Source organism: Lepidochelys kempii, chromosome 4, assembly GCF_965140285.1.
Source record: "Lepidochelys kempii isolate rLepKem1 chromosome 4, rLepKem1.hap1, whole genome shotgun sequence".
Classification (NCBI taxonomy): domain Eukaryota; kingdom Metazoa; phylum Chordata; order Testudines; family Cheloniidae; genus Lepidochelys; species Lepidochelys kempii.
In genome coordinates this window covers 122874418-122896125 of record NC_136383.1, presented here as the reverse complement: position 1 = coordinate 122896125, position 21708 = coordinate 122874418, and the positions used below count along the sequence as shown (strand labels likewise).

The 21708-nt window shown below is 37.8% G+C and overlaps 1 protein-coding gene across 4 annotated transcripts in view; it reads right to left on the bottom strand.

Moving 5' to 3' along the window:
- Positions 1–21708, bottom strand: part of ZFYVE28 (zinc finger FYVE-type containing 28) — a 311136-nt gene that overhangs the window by 30764 nt on the left and 258664 nt on the right. For 2 of the 4 annotated variants that reach the window (XM_073342720.2, XM_078852595.1), the window contains exon 9: positions 14379–14483. The exons of 1 other annotated variant lie outside the window; for it this stretch is intronic. In XM_073342720.2, the coding sequence (XP_073198821.1) occupies positions 14379–14483 (105 nt within the window). Of the gene's footprint in view, positions 1–14378; positions 14484–19202; positions 19728–21708 lie in introns of those variants that run through there. One more of the 4 variants, XM_078852597.1, reaches the window with a different exon arrangement.

The following is a 21708-nucleotide window of genomic DNA, read 5'->3' as shown; positions in this document are numbered from 1 at the left end:
TATAACTTTTTGTATAGCAGTGGTACCCCAAACAGGGGTGGCTATGTCAAAACACGTATCCGAGACTTTGTAGGTTTTAAATGATCTTATAGTAAATTCACTTGAATACTGCAGAGGTTTAAAATATTGGACAGCTATGTCTTCACCATAATTTCAATACCTGATCAGGTAGGTTTTAGAAATCATAGAATCATAGAATATCAGGATGGGAAGGGACCTCAGGAGGTCTTCTAGTCCAATCCCCTGCTCAAAGCAGGACCAATCCCCAATTAAATCATCCCAGCCAGGGCTTTGTCAAGCCTGACCTTAAAAACTTCTAAGGAAGGAGATTCTACCACCTCCCTAGGTAACGCATTCCAGTGTTTCACCACCCTCCTAGTGAAAAAGTTTTTCCTAATATCCAACCTAAACCTCCCCCACTGCAACTTGATCTAGTGGGAACACCTTCCTTATACGATTTCATAATAGCTTTGCAAATAATAGCATGATAACACATAACTTTGATTAAAAATGATCTTTACCAATTCATAGCAGATGTGTAGAAAGCATTTTTAAAAAATGTTATCAGATTGGCCTTGATATGGGATGGTTCAGTGCAGGCACTTGTAAGAAGAGGCTGTTATTTGCACTGATAGCAAATAAATATTATGTTCTGAAGTAATTAGAGAGGTATTTCTTCATTTATTCAGAGTCTCAGTTGAGGGGAAACCTAGTTCCTCTGTTAATAAATTTTCAAAAGAAAATAATCTAATAAATATTGAGAGAAAACCAGAAAGGACAAGGAGTTCCTCTTGTTAAATGTGTATCACACAAACCCTGAATCTATTTTGATTAAAAAAACTAGAACAATATAAAATGCACATGGCACCCATTAAATGGATTACAAGCTGGTTAACTGATAGGTCTCCAAAAGTAATTATAAATGGAGAATCATTGAGCAAGTGCGTTTCCAATGGAGTCCTACAGAAATCAGTTTTTGTCCCTATGCTATTTAACATTTTATCAATGACCTGGAAGAAAGCATGAAATCATCACTGACAAAGTTTGTAGATGACATAAAAATTGGTGGGGTGGTAAATGAAGAGGACAAATCACTGATACAGAGTGATCTGGATTGCTTGGGTACAACCAAACAATATGTATTTTAACACATACCCATCTGGGAACAAAGAATGTAGGTCATATTTACAGGATGGGCATTCTATCCTGGGAAGCAATGACTTTGAAAAAGATTTGGGGATGGTGGTGGATAACCAGCTAAACACAAACTCCCAGTGTGATGCTCGGTTTCAGCAGAGAGTTATATAAGCTTTACATTTATATTACACAAGAACAATTAGTTCTCTTAAAAGGAGATTAAGAGAAGCAGTTGATTATTCACAGCAGGGGGCAGTTGATATCCTACTATGTACAATTCAATAACTTCCTCAGTTCTGAAAAGTAAGAAAGTTCCCCTCTGATATTCTTGTTTCAGGCAATGTCTTTAATTATGACCCTACATTTCATGTAGAGATTTCAGCACATTGTCAGTGTTAGTTTAATAAATCTAAATCAAATGGGCTTCAATTCCATCAAGACAGGTTGCTCTTAGACATAAAATCAAAATGGCTAAGGCCTTGGAGGCTCCACAGCAACAATACAAATATCATCCAGAAAAATATTATATAGAACTGAGTGATTATTCTGGGGGGCATGGATTGGCGTTCACGTCTCATTCCCCGTTAGTAACTGGCAGGGGCCAGGCAAGCTAATGGTCCAACCGGCAGACCAAAGTCAGGGATGAATCCTGGTTATGTGCCACCTGAGGCATGCTGTGCATATGCTAAGAAAAAGTAGTGATTATTCTTACCATATGAATAATCTTAAATTACATGTAATCTGGATACTTCTATTGGTTGTTCTGGGAAACGCTATGAAGCTGTATGAGTATTGGTCCTAAGAAGAAACGTGACATTTCACAGCAAAATCTGAAATGTGAAAATTTCCACTTTTGTTGAAAATTCAAAATTACTTTAGTTTTCAAAAATGTGTTCCTTAAAAAGGTACTATTTTGATGTGGAGTTTAGCTTATTTTGAAGCAGAAATTTGTCTCACTGCAAAACCAAGAGATGATACATTTTGCAGTTAAGTTATTCTGTCATAATTCACACACAAATGAAGTAACATTTCAGAGATGTTGAAATGAGATAAAGCACACTGTAGAAAAATTTGAAAAAATGTTTTCCATGATTACATACATCTTCAGCTTCAAGGAATAATATTAACACTGCTGTACGTCATGCTGGAAATTGGAAAGTGATATCAGTCAGTTCTTTAGTTCTGATCTATATTCCACAGAAAAAGACTTCGGGTCAGATTGTTTTGCTATCATGCTATTATATGCAAAGCTATTATGAAATCATATAAGGAAGGTGTACCCACTAGATTTAGTGTAAATCAGTGTAGCTCCTTTGACTTCCATGGAGTTATGCCAGTTTACATTAGCTGAGGCTCTGGCCCTATGTTAACAATCCCTAAAGTTCCATGGTTAAAAACTGAAATTAGTTTGAAAAAGGAAATTCTGAATTTAAGGCTGTATATATTTGGCTCCCTCATGCATATGCATTATGACACAGTCCTAATTATACTCCTACATACCATTTCTCAAATTATATATTATATCATGCATTCTTTTCTCCCACCTTAGAGATCTAAGTTTGTCTCTTATAATAATTTTCTTTTTATACCTAAGTTAATTTTTTTTGTCATAAGGATCCATTATATTTTTGACTTTGAATGGGATTTTCAAAAGTGCCTACGTAATATAGGATTACAAGTCCCATTGAAATTCATTTAGGTGCTTTCTGGAAATCCCACCCATTGTCTTTTTATATAAAGCCTCTTCTGTAAGTTATTATTCTCATATAATGTTTATATAGCATTAGCACCTAATGGCCTCAACTAGGTCAGGGCGCCAATGTGTGAGGCATTGTACAAATATTAAATGACAATCTCTGACTTACAGAAAGCAAATGGGTGAAGAAATAACTTTCTAAAAAATTAGAAGATATCAGTGTTGGTTTCTACCAGTTTTTATGTCAATAGAGACTTGCTAGGTACCATATTTAGTATTTTGTTCAAATTTTTCTGAAATTTAAATGAAAATATGAAAAAAATGGCAAAATAAAGATATTGGATATTTGGAAAAAAAATAGCTGGGAATGTAAAACCTAAACCATCTGAATTTACTTTCAAGAGTTTTCTGTTTCCATTGTGACAACACTATCTTTCAACAATTTCTCACTCGGTCAAATATGCACCCAAGGCTCTCAGAAATATACAGTCACTTTGGGAAAAGATACTGCAGAATGGAATAGATCTAAACTGCAAAAAACAATCCTTAACTTGAAGATTTTAAAAATAAAATTATTAAAAGCATCTTTGTGGGGGGGACGGTAATAGTATATAGTAATATGTTGAGAGCATCAGCCCAGGAGGTCTGTTGGGGTGTGAATGTATGGGTTTCGGTTTTGATTTTGAACCCTCACTCTCATACTGGAAGGATCTGAGAGCACTAAGGAGACAATGCACTCTTAAGGAGAAGATTGCATTTCATATTAACACATGGAGCTACATTGGCCAGCATAATAAATAGTAATATAATAGTTGACTCCAAAAGAAGCTATCCAGTTATAACTGTGTGAGACAGACAGAAATAGAGACTGAGATGCAGAAATGTAGAATACTTTTTCCCACTTGAGGGACTATAGGAGCTACAGAAATTCATTAGCATAAAGTTTTCACATTCCCCTATTCCCAAAAATCAGTTCTCCTAACACAAAAAAAATTAAATAAATAAAAAACAACAATCTGCTGAAGTCAGTTGTAAAATTTCCCAGAGCCAAGTCCTAATGTATCCAGTCATAGGAGTCAGCACCACAAAAAGCTGATTAATGTATTTAAAAGTGCCCTAAATTTTTAATTAAAAAAAGAAGCCATTTCTCCATTTTTCATGCAGTTCTAAGAGTGGGAAGAAATTCTCTCTTTTTTAAACTTAATTAGTGATTTTACATGACGTCTTCCCGTTGCCAAGAACTCTGCAAAGGTTGCAATTATTGTAGCAATTTAGTTAATTATGTATAATCTTAAAATCCCCAAACAACATTCTATTTTAAGTTTTTGGAAAAAAAGCAATTTGCACTATAAAGTTCATTTTCTTGAATCTAATAATTTATGTGCTATTAATAGCAAGGAAATGCCAATTGGCATTCAACAATGTTTTTATATCTTAAAAATGATAGACAAAGTCAAATTCACTGCCAGAAGCTGGGACTGGTTGACAGGGGATGGATCACTCAATAATTGCCCTGTTCTTTTCATTCCCTCTGAAGCATCTGGCACTGGCCACTGTTGGAAGAGAGGATCCTGGGCTATATGGACCATCAGTCTGACCCAGTATAGCCATTCTTATGTTCTAGGTAACTAAATTATTAAAGGGTGAACTGAAAAATCAAAGGTGGGGCCCTCGTGACTGGAAAAAAATGACTAAGAATTACAATTTGAAATAAAATAAAAAATAAAGAAATAAAATAAAACTGGTGAAAAAGAGTACCACTAGGTATAAATCAGTAGATAAGTTTATTGAACATAGGAAATACAAATGCTCCAACCACAGGCAGTGAGAAGGAACTGAAGGCGGGGAAGTTCTACCCTCACTTCAAAGCACAAGGAGTGGGCTGGGCCACCGCTACAGGTACTTCTAGGGAAAACTCTCTGGCACCAGGATGCACACAACTCTGGTGTAATGAACAGATGCATACCCTCAAAGAATAACAAAACCTTTGCCCTTGTTTAAGATTCTTGTATATTTGTTTTGACTATTTTATTTAGTTTAGATAGAAAAGTAAAAAAATGTATTTAGGGATAATTATTCTATTTCTCCCATATTGGACATTTTAAGCCCTGTATCTCTTCAATATGAAATCTAACATTAAAAAATAAAAACAAAAATCCTACAAGCTGAAGCTTTACCCTCATGTTATAAGTTTGTTAAATAGTTATAAGTTCATATAACACATCTCAGTATCTTCTTTGGCAACGATTCTATCTCACTCACTCAGGACACTGAAGACACATTAGACATTCGAAAAATTTAACCTGCCTGCAAACAGACTGTGGAATTTTCTAGGTGACATATGGTAGATTAGAAAATGCAGAGACCTTTGGATGTTTTATTTGTGTCTGCTGGGGCTCCACTACAAGTTTGTGAAAACTGGCATTAAAAACCAGGGGAGTCATGAAACACATCAAGAGATTCCTGCTGGTGAAAAACCAGGGGAGTCATGAAACACATCAAGAGATTCCTGCTGGTGAAAAACCAGGGGAGTCATGAAACACATCAAGAGATTCCTGCTGGTGAAAAACCAGAAAGAGCTGTTACGGTCAAAAATGTCTTGTGGTCTAAGATCATAAGCAAAAGCTGGCAGAGCTGATCAACTCTGATCTCTTTTGTATGCACCACTCCACAGGAAGTGGTCAGAAGATATGGTAATAAAGTAGTAAGGTAAACCATTATATAATACAGTGTATTATACCAGTTCTTCCCAAACAGTGGGTTGAGAAAAGGTTCTAGATGGGTCACAGGGCCCTAAGCAAACACATCCTTCTCCTGGCCCTTGCAGGGGGATGAAGGGATTTAGAAAGTGAGCCCACCTTGCACTCATCCTGCTCATGGGACTGGCTTCCTGCTCTGGGTGTTACAGCCTGTGGCACGGGGTCACAGTGCCATGCAGGTTTTGCCTATCAGGGTTGACTGGAGTCACTGCTGTGGGGTGAGCTCACTCTCCAGACCCAACCCTCACTCACACCCTGAGAACTCCCCTCTGTACGGGGTCAGGATTAGGGTTGCCGTGCTGCTGGGGGAGGGTGCATACATGCAAGGTGGGTTTCCACACAAGACAAAATGCAGTTGATCGGTCACCTTAGTAAAAAGTTTGGGAACTACTGTATTTTACTATTATGTATTATTAGATATAACTATTAAAATAGCAGGTTGTGAATAAGAGTTCCATATCAAATACCCAGACTCACAGAGCTTAAAACATGCACAGACAATCTAGAATCGAACACCTTCCAGCAGGAATGTTAACAATTTAGGACGAAAAAAACAACTGTTGCATATTCTGATTTTCTCTTTACACACAAATCCCTTCCTCCTCCCTCAGCTACACTGGTTGAGATCTTTACTTTCCTGACCCTAGAATCTAAAGCTTTATATGCAGAGTAGTTAGCAGCAGCCTTTATAAATTCTGAACTGTCTTTTCAGAAATGAGAGCAAGGAAAGGGGAAAAAATAATCTACAGTTACCCAGTGACCAAAATGTGGTATTCCCAAACAAAAGCCTAAATTAAGATAGAGTTAAGGTTGTACTGCCAATACGTATACCTTAAACAAACACACGCACACCCCCTCTGATTGGAACAATGTAATTAAAAAATTAAACATCTGAAAGTGAGGAAATTCACAGTTGAGCTTAATCAAGTAACTGATCCATCCCCATGTTCCTGATCACACATGGATTTGCCCGAAACATCTTTAATCTCCACACATTATAGCCTCCTGCATTTCCAGTAGAAGCCACCTCTCCCACTATATCATCCCACAATTTACATATTACCACAATAGCCATCCACTCACTTCATATGAGCCACCTTGCCAATCACAAAGCCTCCACCAATTCACCTTCCTTTCATGAACCAGACAAACATCATCTCACCTCTTCCTCTACTGACCAAAGATGGCCTTGTGACTCCTTGTCCCACATTCCCTCAAATACATGTTTGTTCAGCACATGCATCCACACTGACAGTCCAGGATTTACGCAAACTGTTGAAAACAGGGCTTTGGAGCTGTGCTCTGGCTCCACTCCAGCTCCAGGCAAAAACCTGCAGCTCCACTGCTCTGGAGCTGCTCCGCGCTCCAGCTCTAGGCTCCGCTCCAAAGCCCTGGTTGAAAATATACAATTTTACCTTTCCTGGGTATTTGGCTGGTTTCATCATTTTACATTAATTATTTAGTAACAAGAACAGGAGATCTTGCCCTAATTAGCATTTCCCCCCTCTCTAACTATAAAGACTTCGGTGTCTGGTTTAGACATTAGTATTTGCTGTTTGAGTAACTGCAATGCCCATTAAAGGTCTGAAATCCAGCATCCCATTGACTTATGTGGGTTTTGGATCATTCTAAAGGAAATAAGATTCACCTTGCACTCAAAATATGGCATTAATATTTTCCAAAGAAGTTGATGGTGCAGTGCTGCTACATGGAGGATTTGAGTTACTTGCCATGCTTAAGACATCAACTCACACAGTTAGATCTAGTGAGATTGGAGTAGTCAAGTAATTAAACCAGAACTTCCCCTCTGAATTATTATTATATTCAAAAGAGCTGTCTGGGGTTTTTGGGAAAAATAATCCAAAACACAGATATTAAATGGAGAGACATGTTTCTCTGATAAAAACAGTGTTAGTCTGCTGGAGAAGGCACCAATTTTATTATTAAAAGGCCCCAAAATTATTATTTCCTATTAGTCCACAATTTTCCCTTTTCTCATATGAGTAGCTGAATCAGATCATCACTGACAGGGGGCTTTAGCTCTTTTCAGTCTGTGTGAGCAGTCATTACAGAAGTGGAGACAAGGGAAAAGGAAATTGTAATTCAAAAATTAAGAAGTGGACTGTAGCACACACCTTAGCCAGGCAAGTGGACTGTTACTAATTCATTAATATATCTTCTTCACTTACATTTTTTTAAAATTGATGAAGTCTTTACTTAGCTAAATAAAGCAACCTTGTGCTTCCGTTGTCGACACTCTTGCATTCCCTCCCCCTTTTCCCACAATGTGTTCTACACCCATCTGCTTCATTTTTACTATAGCGCCAATCCTGTAAAGCATTTAAGCTCATGCTTAACTTTAAGCACATGAGTAGTCCCATTAATTTATCTTCAATTAAACAATTTAAACACATGTTGTAAAGTGCTTGTGAGGATCTAGCCCAATAACTTGAAGGGATGGTGAGAGCTGAGAAAGAAGGGACTTCTGCAGACAACATTTAATTTTAAAAGCGACTGACTTTCATAGCTGAGTAAAGAACATATACCTGAAATCTAAATTGATTAGATTCAAGCATTACACTTTATTTCTTTAACAATATAAAAAAGTTCTTCAATGTGTGTACACTTATAGAAAAAGAAAGGAAAAGGAAACAAATTCTTTCACTGAATCTTTGTGTTTGCATACATAGTGGATAAATTCTGTTCTCTGTCTACTGATGTCAATTCCACTGAAGTCAAAGGTGTTGTTCCAGACTTACACTGGTGTAACTAAGATCAAACATTTGCCTCGTGCTGGGAAGTTGCATGATACACAGATCACTCTGAAACCCCAGAGAAAGTGTAATATGTTTATTTTCTATTGATAAAAATGACAAGTGATTTTGACTGCCTCAATTTTGGGTGCTTAACTTGGAAAAAATTTGCAGAGGGCCAATTTCCAGAAAGTGCTGAGCACCCAACCATCTGAAAATTGGGCTCTTTGTTGAGTTTAAGCTGGCCACCCAGAAATGGAGGTATGTAACATCACCAGTTACTTTGAAATATTTGACTTACATATATGTCCGTAAGGGCACATTATTCAATAAATACATTTGACCTTATCCTTATCCATAAGTATATTGTGTTAGTGGTAAATTCCTCTGTTACTATTAAAGTTAAGATGTGATTGCACATAAAAGATTTAGCTGTTGACATCATTATACAATGTTTGGAAACAGCCAGTATGGTATTGTTCTGATAGTGCCAAAAAGGTGTGTGGAGCACTGGCTGGGAAAAAGACAAGACAGGACAGCAGGGCATGTGATGATTCAATGCATCTCCTAAGCAGCTTTCTTCAATAGGATTCCACTGACTCTCAACTAGAATTTAAAGTTCACCTTCTCCCATCCCCCTGTCCCCCAACCCCCAGCAAAAATCCTGAAGGAAAGCAGGTAGTGGCAACATCAGGTTATTCTTCCCTGAATGCATGGATCCAGGCTTATATAAGGAAGTGGAATATTCTCCTCTTGGTGAATCTAGCCCTAAAAGATTAAGTAGAGGGCATTTTAGATCACAGACTCATCTTCAGGTGCAGGGATGATGGTGGTGGGGAGTTGTATGTGCATAATTTCTCCTCCACTGCAACATGAGAAACACTGCAGGGTCCATGTATCATTCTGAATTAAATTGTTTAATTGTTTCAATTCCATGACAACTGGTAGCTAGAAAGTTTTTCTTACTTCTTTGTAATATCAGTGTCAGTTAGCCTACTATAACCTTCAAAGGATTATCGCAGCAGCATGAAGAAATTGATGTTCAAGTAGTAAATGCTTCCCTCTTCCTCTGCTCGTCTGACAGATAAATAATGTTAAAGAGATATTTAGGGTTAACCCAATCTTCTCTGCTCTCAGAGATGCATCTCTCACTCTAAAGAGTTTGACAACCCTAAGGGAAATTCATTAATGAAATGTTGCCAAATAAAATATGAAACTATACTGCAAAAGGGCATACATGAAAAAATAGCACTAACTTAAATAAGAAAAGGGAAACAAGTGATTAATTGTTTTGTGTGACTTGGTTTCTCAGGGGTTCATGTAAATATATTTTTTAAATTTCAATCCACATTAGTTCTCAACCTCTGAACTTTGATTTCTGCATAGAGTTCAAAGTCAAAAGCCAAAAAACAAATAGTTCAACCTACCAAATTTGTCCTGTGTTGGCATCAAATCAACTCAATTTGGGCCAGAGTACAATACCCTTACTCACAATGAATAGTACCTTACACCACAAAGAGTCCCACTGAAGTCAACAGGACTACTTGTGCAGTAAGATAGTGTGCATAGCAGTATCACGCTCTGGAGCTATTTGAATTATTTCAATGCAAAACTCACAAAGCTCAAAACTGGACACAGGTTTGCTCATAAGCATTATGAATGTTAGCAAACTCTCCCATTAATGTGCTTAAAACTGAAAATTTGTAACAACATCCTAAAGCAAGCAAGTAAATTTAACATGGTTTGGGATTACACTGGACAAAATGACAGGTTTCAGAGTAGCAGCCATATTAGTCTGTATCTGCAAAAAGAAAAGGAGGACTTGTGGACCTTAGAGACTAACAAATTTATCTGAGCATAAGCTTTCGTGAGCTACAGCTCACTTCATCGGATGCATTCAGTGGAAAATACAGGGGGGAGATATTATATACACAGAGAACATGAAACAATGGGTGTTACCATACACACTATAACGAAAGTAATCAGCAGGAGAGAAAAAAACCCTTTTGTTTCTATGCCAACAGGTGATATTCATTCCCTTCCACAAAAGTAAATAATGCATTTTGATTCCTATTTACATTCTTATTGCAGGTTATTAGAGAAAACAGCAAAAAGGTAAACATTTAGACCACACATTTAAGAGTAAAGAAGGAAAAAAGAATCAATAAAAGTGCCAAAAATAACAAAGACGCATGAGGGGTACAACTCAGGAAGAGTGCAATAATGTAACAGAGAAAAGGTAAGACTGTAAAAAGCTAGTTGAGAGAATGAAACAAACATTGCAGAAGTTAAGAAAGGAGATTTTTCAAGTACATAAGGAGCTGCTGGGGACCTTTACAAGACAGCAGAGAGAGTTTAATGATGGAAAACACTGCAAAAAGCGTTAGTAAATGACTCGTATGATTGCTTAGGAGGGACACAGTTACCTGTCCAGCACGTTTTCCATAATATATAAGAATGATGCCCAAGGAGCTTGAGTTACATTAAAACATTATAAAATTCTGGAGAAAGATATTGATGAAAAAACTGTAAGATACCAGGACAAAATGGAGCTCCTTTTATGATGGTTAAGGTGGTAAGAGGAACACGTTTAGAGAGATTGAAAAGCTTATGACAAAAAGGAAAGTTCTCAGGTGCTGGAAAGACAAATACTGTGTATGTATTTAAAAGGATCTAGTAAACTAGGGCTGCAATCCAGGAAAGCACTTAAGCACCTGGTTTAATTTAAGGCACACAAGTATTCTCAATGCTTTAAATCAGGATAGTGACAGGGTTAAAGTTAAGCACGTTCTTTAGTGCTTTGCTGAATGGGGGGTTTCACTATGAAGCTTTGACTCCTAGTAACTTTGATCAGATAGAGAGTTGGAAAATTCTTAATTTTTACAATGGCATCCAGGGATTTAGCAATGATTCTCACAGTGACATAGCATGGATATTCACACAACAATGCAAGCCTTATAAATCTGACTTAATTTTCAGAAGAAACAACACAGAACACGAAGAAGTGAAAAAGGTGTAGACACAAGTTATCTTAACTACAAGAAACATTAGTACAGTGGCACACAAAATACTAATTTACAAGGACAGGTGAATATGGTGCAGGAGATATGCTGCTCTAGCTGATAAAGACTTACTTGTCCTCAAGGCTCCTGTAATCTCTGGTGAACACTTGAGATATCCTGTATTGCCCATTTAGCAATCACTGCGCCTGGAGTGGACTTATTCCAGTGTTACACAGCGTGCTTAGCAGAGGCCAACCACATTTGGCAAATAAAATTTTCTTTATTCAAAGTAAATTGGTAAGTGGAAATACTTCAAAAATGGAAAGACACAAAGAATGGTTTTACCATGCAAAGATAAACACATTAATCAAAGAAACAGAAAGGACAGATACAATAAGACCACTTTACATTTAATTCCCCTCACCAAAAAAACTAAGGTCTTGTCTATTTGGGGACACTCAGAAAAGTTCATCTGTATTAACTAAAGGTGTACATTTACAGTGGATTAGTTAAACTGCATTAAACCCCTGTATAGATGCTCTCGTTCAGAATTAAAGTGGCCTCAATTCAGTTTAGTTTAATTCACTTTAATATAAACCCAAATTCCTTGAGCAACATTTCTAGATATTCTGGAAAATTTACTGGACTGGTATGTCTGACCCTTGTACTATGCACTTTGAATTAAACTAAACTGAATTAAAGCCACTTTAATTCTGAATGAGAGAGTCCACTCAGGGATTTAATGCAGTTCAATTAATTTACTTTTAATTCACACCTTTTAGTTAACTTGGATTAATTTTCTGGAGTAGCCCCATGTATACAAGCCCTAAAAGATGCAAATGAAGGCAAAGGAAGGATGGGATGCTTAGAATAATTTAGGAGTAATGGGTTTACCTAGAAAAAAAATCAAAGATTAAAAAACCTCAAGAAAGTTTTGTGCAATTGACATTTCAGACAGACATGTGCGGGATCAACTTACAGCCAGAGTCAAAGATAAAAAATTCAATAAGATGGGAGGAAAACAGACTTTCCAACAACTTTTTTTATGATTGCTGATAAAAATTAGTGCAACATGCAAACAGAAAAGGTGGGAAGAGCAGGAATTGCATAACCCATCAGGAAAACTAGATGCCTCCCTAGAATGCCATTATTTGGCATTTGGAAGTACAGAAATCATTTTAACTGCAATCTTACAATGGAGGCACTCAAAAAAAATTATTATTTTGATATGGTACTTCCTCTGACATTTTTAGAGAAAGACCATCTTTCCCCCCATTCCTGCTTCCCTAAACTTCTCAAACTCTTGAATTCTTGATCCTACACCAAGGTCAAGGAGCACTGAATACATATAAACAGTTGAAAAATAAAGAGGCAAGAAGAAGAACAAAAGAAGAAAAGCAGAGAATTATCACAGATCTAGAAACACCAGAAATGACTAAAATCTCAGTATCTCTCCGAATGTCCTGTTAAAAAGGCAATGTCATTTCTATGACAATACTAAAAAAGCAAAAGAACCTTTATTTCTGTTTTAATAACCTTTTGTTGCCCTAAAATGTATTCCCTCATAAGTAAGGCTTGAGTTTGTCACAGAGGTCATGGAAGTAATGAATTCTCTGACTTTCTAGGACCCCTGTAACTTCTGCAGTGGCCTGTGTGGCTGGCCCGGTGGCCTCTGAGCAGCTCGAGCAGCTCCTGGGCCAGCCTCACTGGCTGCTACTGGGGTAGTCATGGGCTATTTCCCCCTCCTCCCTCCCCCCCCCCCCCCGCAGCAGCTGCAGAAGTTTGGATGTGGGAGGGGGATCAGGTCCGGGGATTGCAGCGTGGGAAGGGGTGAGGGCTCTGGGTGGCACTTACCTTGGGGGGACTCCCCAGAAGTGGCAACATGTCCCTCCCTCCTCAGCTCCTAGTTCTGAGCGCTGCCTCCACCCACAGGCATCGCCCCCGCAGCTCACAGTTCCTGGCCCATGGGAGCTGTGGAGCTGGGGCTTGGAGCAGGGGCAGCACATGGAGCTATAAGCTGAGGGAGGGACAGCCCCCGTCCCCTCCTCCCCAACACCAGCGATGGTCTTGGGCTGCGCACTGCCACCTGCACCCCCCAGCACCAGCAGGGGTCCCGGATTGCCCCCCCTCCATTGAGGACCCATCGCGCCCCCCAGGGCCACACACCCCTGAGCTGCCCCTTGCTTGAGCACCCACGGCACTCCCTGGGCCATACCCCCCCAAGATTTAGTCAGGGGTATATAATACAAGTCATGGACAGGTCATGGGCCATGAATTTTTGTTTACTACCTGTATTTTTGGGCCACAAAATAATAGAAAAACTAAATAAACTGTTCTTAGTTGTAAAAAGAAAAGGAGTACTTGTGGCACCTTAGAGACTAACCAATTTATTTGAGCATGAGCTTTCGTGAGCTACAGATGCTCAAATAAATTGGTTAGTCTCTAAGGTGCCACAAGTACTCCTTTTCTTTTTGCGAATACAGACTAACACGGCTGTTACTCTGAAACCTGTTCTTAGTTGTGACATTCCTCTGATTTTACTATTAGATCCCAGGGAAGCAGAAAACAGATGGCAGAAGCATGCCATCTGGAAAGCCAAGACCTAGTAATGTATAGTCACTCACTGTTTTTCAGTAATAGTCTCTTTCTGCGATGAAGTCCTTTTGTATCAGGTGTATAAAACTCTCAGTCTAAAATGTATTTTAAAAGCTAGTTATCTTAAGTACCTCTTTAGGAATGTACCTAAAAAGTACCTCTTTGAACATAATGAAAAATGAGATCAGATGATGATCCCAAATGTTGCACAATTCATTGTTGTGTACCTCATGACGATGCTCCGCAAACAGTAAGACTCTCACAATGACTTTATTAGCATACAAAACGAGCTTCACAAATAAACGTGCCTGTGTTCTGAAAGGAAGAATTATCTGAAGTGCTGCTGTCACTTTAGTGTTAATTCAATGAAAAATTTTCGTCAACCATCACTCAATACAATTAGTCAAATGTGACTGTGAAGTGAGATTATTATTACCTCAGAGTGTATATGCTGGAGAGACTACATGTAGTGACAGAAACACTGTCATAGTCACTGCTGGAGATGGAGTTGAGGGGGGAATCACGTAAGCCATCCTGAGAACTGAAAAAAGCATATGGAAACAAAATGAACGGCTGAAAAGAACAAAAATGAGAATAGAGCAATGGGTCACAAATGATCATACCAAAAAAAGAAAAGTAAACCGACAGTAACACTCATTTACTCTCTGGGAGCCCAGGTATATATTTGAACGTATTTTAGATTAGTACAAAAAGCGCAGATCAACTGGTAGGATTAATGGGCATGCTCTCTGTGAAAATCATCAATTTAATTTATAGTATGCAGTTAAGAACACTGGGGAAAGAACAAAAGACCCTAGTTATTTTAAAGTGTGAGTGCAAATGTGTCTACATGTTGTAAATATTGGCCTACATTTTAGAATGAAGATACACCATGACCAGGCATCCTGAAAATCATTGTATGTTTCATACCAATATAACCACAGAAATAAGCCCAAAGAACTTTTAAAATGCCAAGACAAGTTTCAGCTAACAGTTTCCAAACTGCTGGAAGGAAGGAAGGAAAAGAATGGGAAGGGAAAGTCAATGTGGTAAATGGAGAGTTGCTTCTTGCTTCCTGTCCTGCTGCTATACTATATGATTTAACAAGTCCATTATTCAGTAAGTCAGCACAGGACTGCATGGCCCCCAAAATTGCCATGTGGCTCAAAATTTTATCTAAAGCCTGATTGACATTCCTATGCAGAGCTTGAAAGAATGGCCACATGACAAACCACTGCTACTTTATAAATCTACTGGCTACCGAGCAAAACATGAACTATTTAAAACAATGGACTACACCCAACAATGAAACAGCTTGTAAATATTATATGATCTTTAAAGGGACACTGTCGACTTGAAATGTAGCCAATTTCAAAATTAGAATTAAAAATAGTTTCAGGCAGTACTCCTGCTGCACCTTACTAATTTGCAAATAACAGTGTTTATATCTCAGTGACAATTTGCCACTCTGCTATTGGAAGTTCCACACACTGAAGGAAATTAATTTACAGTAGATAAAGAAAAATGTACTCCTGAGCAAATTTACCACAGTAGTATTGGTTCTAGGCATTACAAAAAAAATCTTTAAAGCCCTTTGAGCGAATGAGTTCTGACAATGAAAATCTTTAGACATCCAAAGTCTGTCTTAGAAATATATTTAGTTTGAAGAAACGTAATTGGTTAATTTGAATTAATTGTTTTATTCCTCTACCTGACAATTTGTGAAATTCTCATGCATTTTGACTGGCATGTATGTATGGGGTATGCATTCAAGACAGGTGTAAACTAGATTCTCTACTCCGGTCATATTTAAAACACAGCTAGTTTTGCAGGCAAGTGTCCAGAAGAACACTTAAGGGGAATTTTTCAAAGGTACATGCTCTAATCTAATTAAGAAACAATAAGATTTGTTTGCATGCCTCCCACACATTGCTTTCAAAATATACCCCTTCATGTTCCTCATTTCTGATTGCCAATTTAAAAATAAATCCCAGAGTATATTATGTTTTAGTTGAAAGAAGGAGTGTCACACTGGGAAAATAATTTATCAGACTTCAACAAAAATCCATTTAATTTTCATTTGTTTTAAGTAATTTCCCTTGCCAGTTCTGCTCACTGTGAAGAGACATTTGCATTTAAACAAAGATTCGCTCTCATACTCATCTTCACCTTCTTAATTCTGAAATATGGTCATACTGCTAATATATGGCATCATAATCAGTTCTATGGCAGCAAAATGATGTAATAAATACAAGATTATGAGTCCACAGTATGATCACACAGGAGAAACTGCCTTGTCAAGATGAAAGCTACTGCTCAAACTCAAATATCTTCAGTAGGAGTAACACTATTATAGAATACAGAAAACGATTAGCAGTTTCTTCTTTTATAATTTTTCTATCTCACTTTTGCCCCTCATCTGAAATTTCCTCCAGCTGGTAATAGTTTCTTCAAGAAGGGAACAAGTCCTGCTTTCCTTATTTACTTTTCTGTTAAATCCTGCATGAAGAAACCCAGTGGTTATTTCTCAGTTTCCAGCAATACAGAAATATTGTATCCAGTTTTGCTAAATTTAGTAGTCCACACATTGTAAACATCAGGAGTCAGACTGCAAACATTTTAAAACTGGCTAAAGAGCCAGGTGATTTTTAAAAAACATTCCAGATTATTTATTAGGGCTGTAGATTAATCGCAGTTAACTCACGTGATTAACTCAAAAAATTAATCGTGATTAATCGCACTGTTAAACAATAGAATACCAGTTGAAATGTGTTAAATATTTTGGATGTTTTTCTACATTTTCAAATATATTGATTTCTATTACAACACAGAATATGAAGTGTACAGTGCTCACTTAATATTACTATTTTGATTACAAATATTTCCACTGTAAAAATAATAAACAAAATAAATAGTATTTTTCAATTCACCTCACTCAAGTACTGTAGTGCAATCTCTTTATCATGAAAGTGTAACTTACAAAGGTAGATATTTTTTTTTGTTACATAACCACTCAAAAACAAAACAATGTAAAACTTCAGAGCCTACAAGCCCATTCAGGCCTACTTCTTGTTCAGTGCTGCCCCACTTCTTATTTACAATGTCACCTGAAAGTGAGAACAGGCATTTGCATGGCACTTTTGTAGCCAGCATTGAAAGGTATTTATGTGACAGATATGCTAAACGTTACTATGCCCCTTCATACTTCGGCCACCATTCCAGAGGACATGCTTTCATGCCGATGATGCTTGTTAAAAAAAATTTGTTAATTAAATTTGTGACTGAATTTCTTGGGGGAGAATTGTATGTCTCCTGTTCTGTTTTACCCACATTCTGCCACATATTTCATGTTATAGCAATCTTGGATGGTGACCCAGCCCATGTTCATTTTAAGAACACTTTCACTGCAGATTTGACAAAACGCAAAGAAGGTACAAATGTGAGATTTCTAAAGATAGCGACAACCCTTGACCCAAGGTTTTAAAAATCTGAAGTGCCTTCCAAAGTCTTAGAAGGATGAGGTGTGGAGCATGCTTTCAGAAGTCTTAAAAGAGCAACACTCAGATGTGGAAACTACAGAACCTGAACCTTAGAACGTTGCTTAGGAATATGAAAACGACACTGCCCTGAATCACATAAGTTACATTGACTTAAAGTGGTGTCCACACTGCACCGTGTTGGTGGGAGATGCTCTCCACCGACATAACTTCTGCCTCTCGTGGAGGTGGAGTAATTATGCCAACGGGAGTGCGCTCTCCCATTGGCATAGTGTGTCTTCACCAGTGCACCGATGTAGCGTGGTAGTGTAGACTTACCCGCAGACATGGTCTGCAGACCTCAGGTTGAAAACCACTGGTTGAAGAGGAATCAGAAAAAAAAAGTGTCTGAATTCCACTCCACACTCCCATCGCTTGTCAAAGGTTTTTTTGTCAGGTGCCAAAGACCTGTGCCTGCTAAAATTTGCCCCTTGGGGTCTCTTCCATCATTTAAATGTATGCCTGCTAGTAATTCTAATTAATGCATATGCTTCTGCAATGTGCTTTAGAATTTAAGCTACTTAAATTCAACAATAGACTTTATAGGTTAGACAGAGTTAGTCTTGCTGTTATTCCTCCATATCTATACAAATAAAAAATTTCTGAGACTTTTGGGTACTGTATCTGTCTCAGACTTAAAAATTATCTGCTATATGGCTAAATAGGTGCAAACTCTTGGTTGACTAACCTGTCAACATGTAATGTAGATTTATGTCAGGCCATCTTCATACCAGAGAAATTCCTCTGACTCCATTTTGTGTCCCTAGCTTTTATTTGGAATAAGCAAAAGTCACTCCACCATTAGAAGCTGCAGGTCACACACAACTGAAAGCTGCAGGTCACATGATAAGGTTAGCAAGTCATAGGTCTGGGGTAAACAACAGCAGTGAGTGTTTGGAATGTGCACCCCAGAATAAGGTAATGTAGGCATGCATTCAAGCTGATAATGTTTGGCAGGGAGCATGAGCAGAAAAGACCTGATAAGACAGTGAGCGTGTGCAGTAAAGATCTGATAGCTGACAGAACAGTATAAAAGGCAGACGGCTAAAATGGTTAAGAGAGGAGTGAACAAGGAGTTACGAAAATGAGGAAAGAAGTTATACAGGTGAGAGGTGGAGAGTGGATGAACTGGCAAGAGAGCTGATCAAGAGAGGCAGCTACAGCAGCAGCAAAAGAAAGCCGACAAGACAAAGGAAGCCTCCAAGTTTTTAAATCATAGTATTAGAGTGTGTGTGTGTGTGTGTGTATGTGTGTGTGTGTGTGTGAAAATGTCTGAGTGTGTGTTAATTGTAATTTACCTCTGTAAACCAAAGTACAATTTAAGAACTGCTGTCAGTGATCCGTTGCAGACCAGATATCTGTAACAGAGCTCAACCATTTAGAATAATTTGAACTGTATGCAGTTGCGTTCTGAATACTCTAACTTGCAATAACAGATTTGTATTTTAGTTAAGTTTTTAGATTATATTGTATTAGGGATTATTAGTTACATTAATACAAGGATTTTTTTTATTTTTATTTTTTGAAATACTGTCTGTGTCAGTCATTTATTAGAAGTCCGTATCCATGTCCTCCAAGTTTCTCCTCAGTTATCCCGGAGACCCATATCTGAGGAACACAGATTAAGGGGGGTGATAGCTCGGTGATTCTAGGGGCACCCCAAGTTTTGGGGTGATAGACTAGATACATAAAACACATCATCCCACACGATTATGGGAAAGCATTTATTTTTTTACCTGATTTACACATGAACCCTTCAAACAACTTCATTTTCTATAGTTATACAACAGATGAAGAATCAACATCTGAAAAGCTCTCTACATGTGGTCCCCCAAAAAGAAGACTTGTGGTCTCAGTCCTACATACAATACAGTTCACATTTCACATAATAACAATATACTGGTAAGGTATTTCTTTACATACAGTCATATAAACACAAAATCACCCCAGTAGTTCAAAAACCACACAGAGCACCGAGAATGAAATAAATAAATAAATATTGGGAAGTCATACAAACCATAAAGCATTCAGTAACAGATTAAACAAATCTTTTCACATTAACAAAAATACATAAAATACTTAAATTAAATTTTTAACAGTGTCCCCTTGCGTATCCCGCCCTGTCTCTTTAACCTTGTTTTCCCATCCCTCGTCCTTTTCTTTCTTTGTTGAAGGGACTGGTATTTCCTCCTTTATCTTTTCCATTCCCTCAGATGGTGAAAGGAATGGATGTTCATGCAGGATTAACCCTGAGGAAAACAACAAATAAAAACAGCATTACACTTACCTGTTAAATGTGTTTCTCCATCTGCACTTCTATGTGGAATTGTTTCATGAATGGCCTGATCATAACATTCTAAAGACAGGCATAACAGCTCTTCAGCTCATTTACATACCTTTTGACACCTGTAATGACTCTCTGCTGGACTTGAAGCTGTAAGTTGACATATTCATCTTAACTTTCGTTCCACATCTGCTGAAATTCTCATCCATGCTGCCACCTTCTCACATGTTAATTAAAGCAACTCCCTCTCCTATGACTTCCCCAAATCCTAGCTTTTCAGGACTCCTGTATGTGCAGAAAGCTACAGCCTCATGGTCTTCTCATAAACATCAAGAAGCACGGCCTGATCACTGCCAGCCACAAACATCTCCATTTGTTTCTCATTCAGAAGCTGAGAATTACCATCCAGCCAGACTAGCTGATCAAAGTGGTTCTTTCTGGTTATACAACCTGTGAATCTTTGAATCATCTATGACTCTTTGGGACAGAGCCTCACCTGGTACAATCTGGCATAGATCCGTTGATGTAAATGGAGTGATACCGATTTATACCAGCTGAGGATTTGATCCCTGCTCCTTTTTAAAAAATGATCTCCATGGATTTGCTTCAGCCTACTTTGTATCATCTTTCACTACTCTCCTCATCTTACACCCTCCTCCTCAGAAACTAGTCAATGCAGGAATATCTTTCCCTTTCCAGCTCTTGCCATCTGGAACAGCCCTTGTGTGTCTTTCTGCCTTACTAATACTCCATCTCAGTTCCAACCTGATCCACTAACCTCTTGTCTATGCCTGTCTCCCTTCTTTATATGCTAATTTTTGTTACTCTCTTTATGACTATAAACATTAGACAATGCCTTCCCTCCACTGTTTTCCATACTTAAACTCACATATGGTCGGTTATCTCATTTTTTATTTCTGTAGTGTGTTTGAGGATATACATTGTATGAAAGATTCCATTAAAGTTAAAGATAGTGTGATATATCAAAGGCAGGTTTAACTATTAGAAAAAATAATGTATACACATTTTTAAAAGTGTCTCGTTTCTCTGTGCCAATATAAAGTGAAAATGTGTACCAGAAATAGCAATATTTCGTTCTGGTTGATTATTTAGATTGTAAGCTCTTCAGGACAAGACACTCTGTGTTTATATAAGGCCCAGTGCAATGGAACTGCAATAATTATCGGGGTTTACAAACAATTTCCTGATGTTACAATAACTAATCTAACTGATAGAGAAAACATCTTTATCCACTTTTTTGGGCACTTCATTTACTCACTGCAATTTCTGTTATATTAACACTGTAACCTTATGTTTGATTAAACCTACTTAATGTGCATGAAATCAAGGTCCCCCGTTATACTGTTCTCTTCTGTTCTCATTACCACACCCTTAGAGACCTACTCAGGAGTTCCAGGGATCCTGTGAGATCCTGAGGTCAACTGACCTGCATTTCCTGCCTCATGGTTCCTGTAGTCAACCAGTGCTCGCTAGCTGCATGTGTTCATTAGCACAGTTATAAGCAGATGAGTCATGCATGGACAGGCATATTTCACAATAGGTGTTAGCATAATCAGTACTGGAAATACAAAACACTAATCCTTCCCACCACCCATCCACTCCTTTTATGAATTGTGCTTTTTTTTTTTTTTTTTTTACTGTATCTCCTTCTTGGTAACGAAAAGACATGCCACATCAATTTGGGCCTTGCTAGGTTTGTGGGACTCCTTGCTAAACCCAAAATAGTGGGTGAAAGGTGGATAAAACTTCGTTCCAACCTATGAACACGTTAGATAAAATTGTTTATGAAATTATGGATCAGAGCCAAAATGACCAGTGCATTTAAAATGAAAGAACCAATGAGAGTTTTTCAAAGTTTCTAATAAGGTTAGAGAATTGTTTTAGCAACACAAAGTTAAGATGGAAGGAAGTATGTATATATAGGA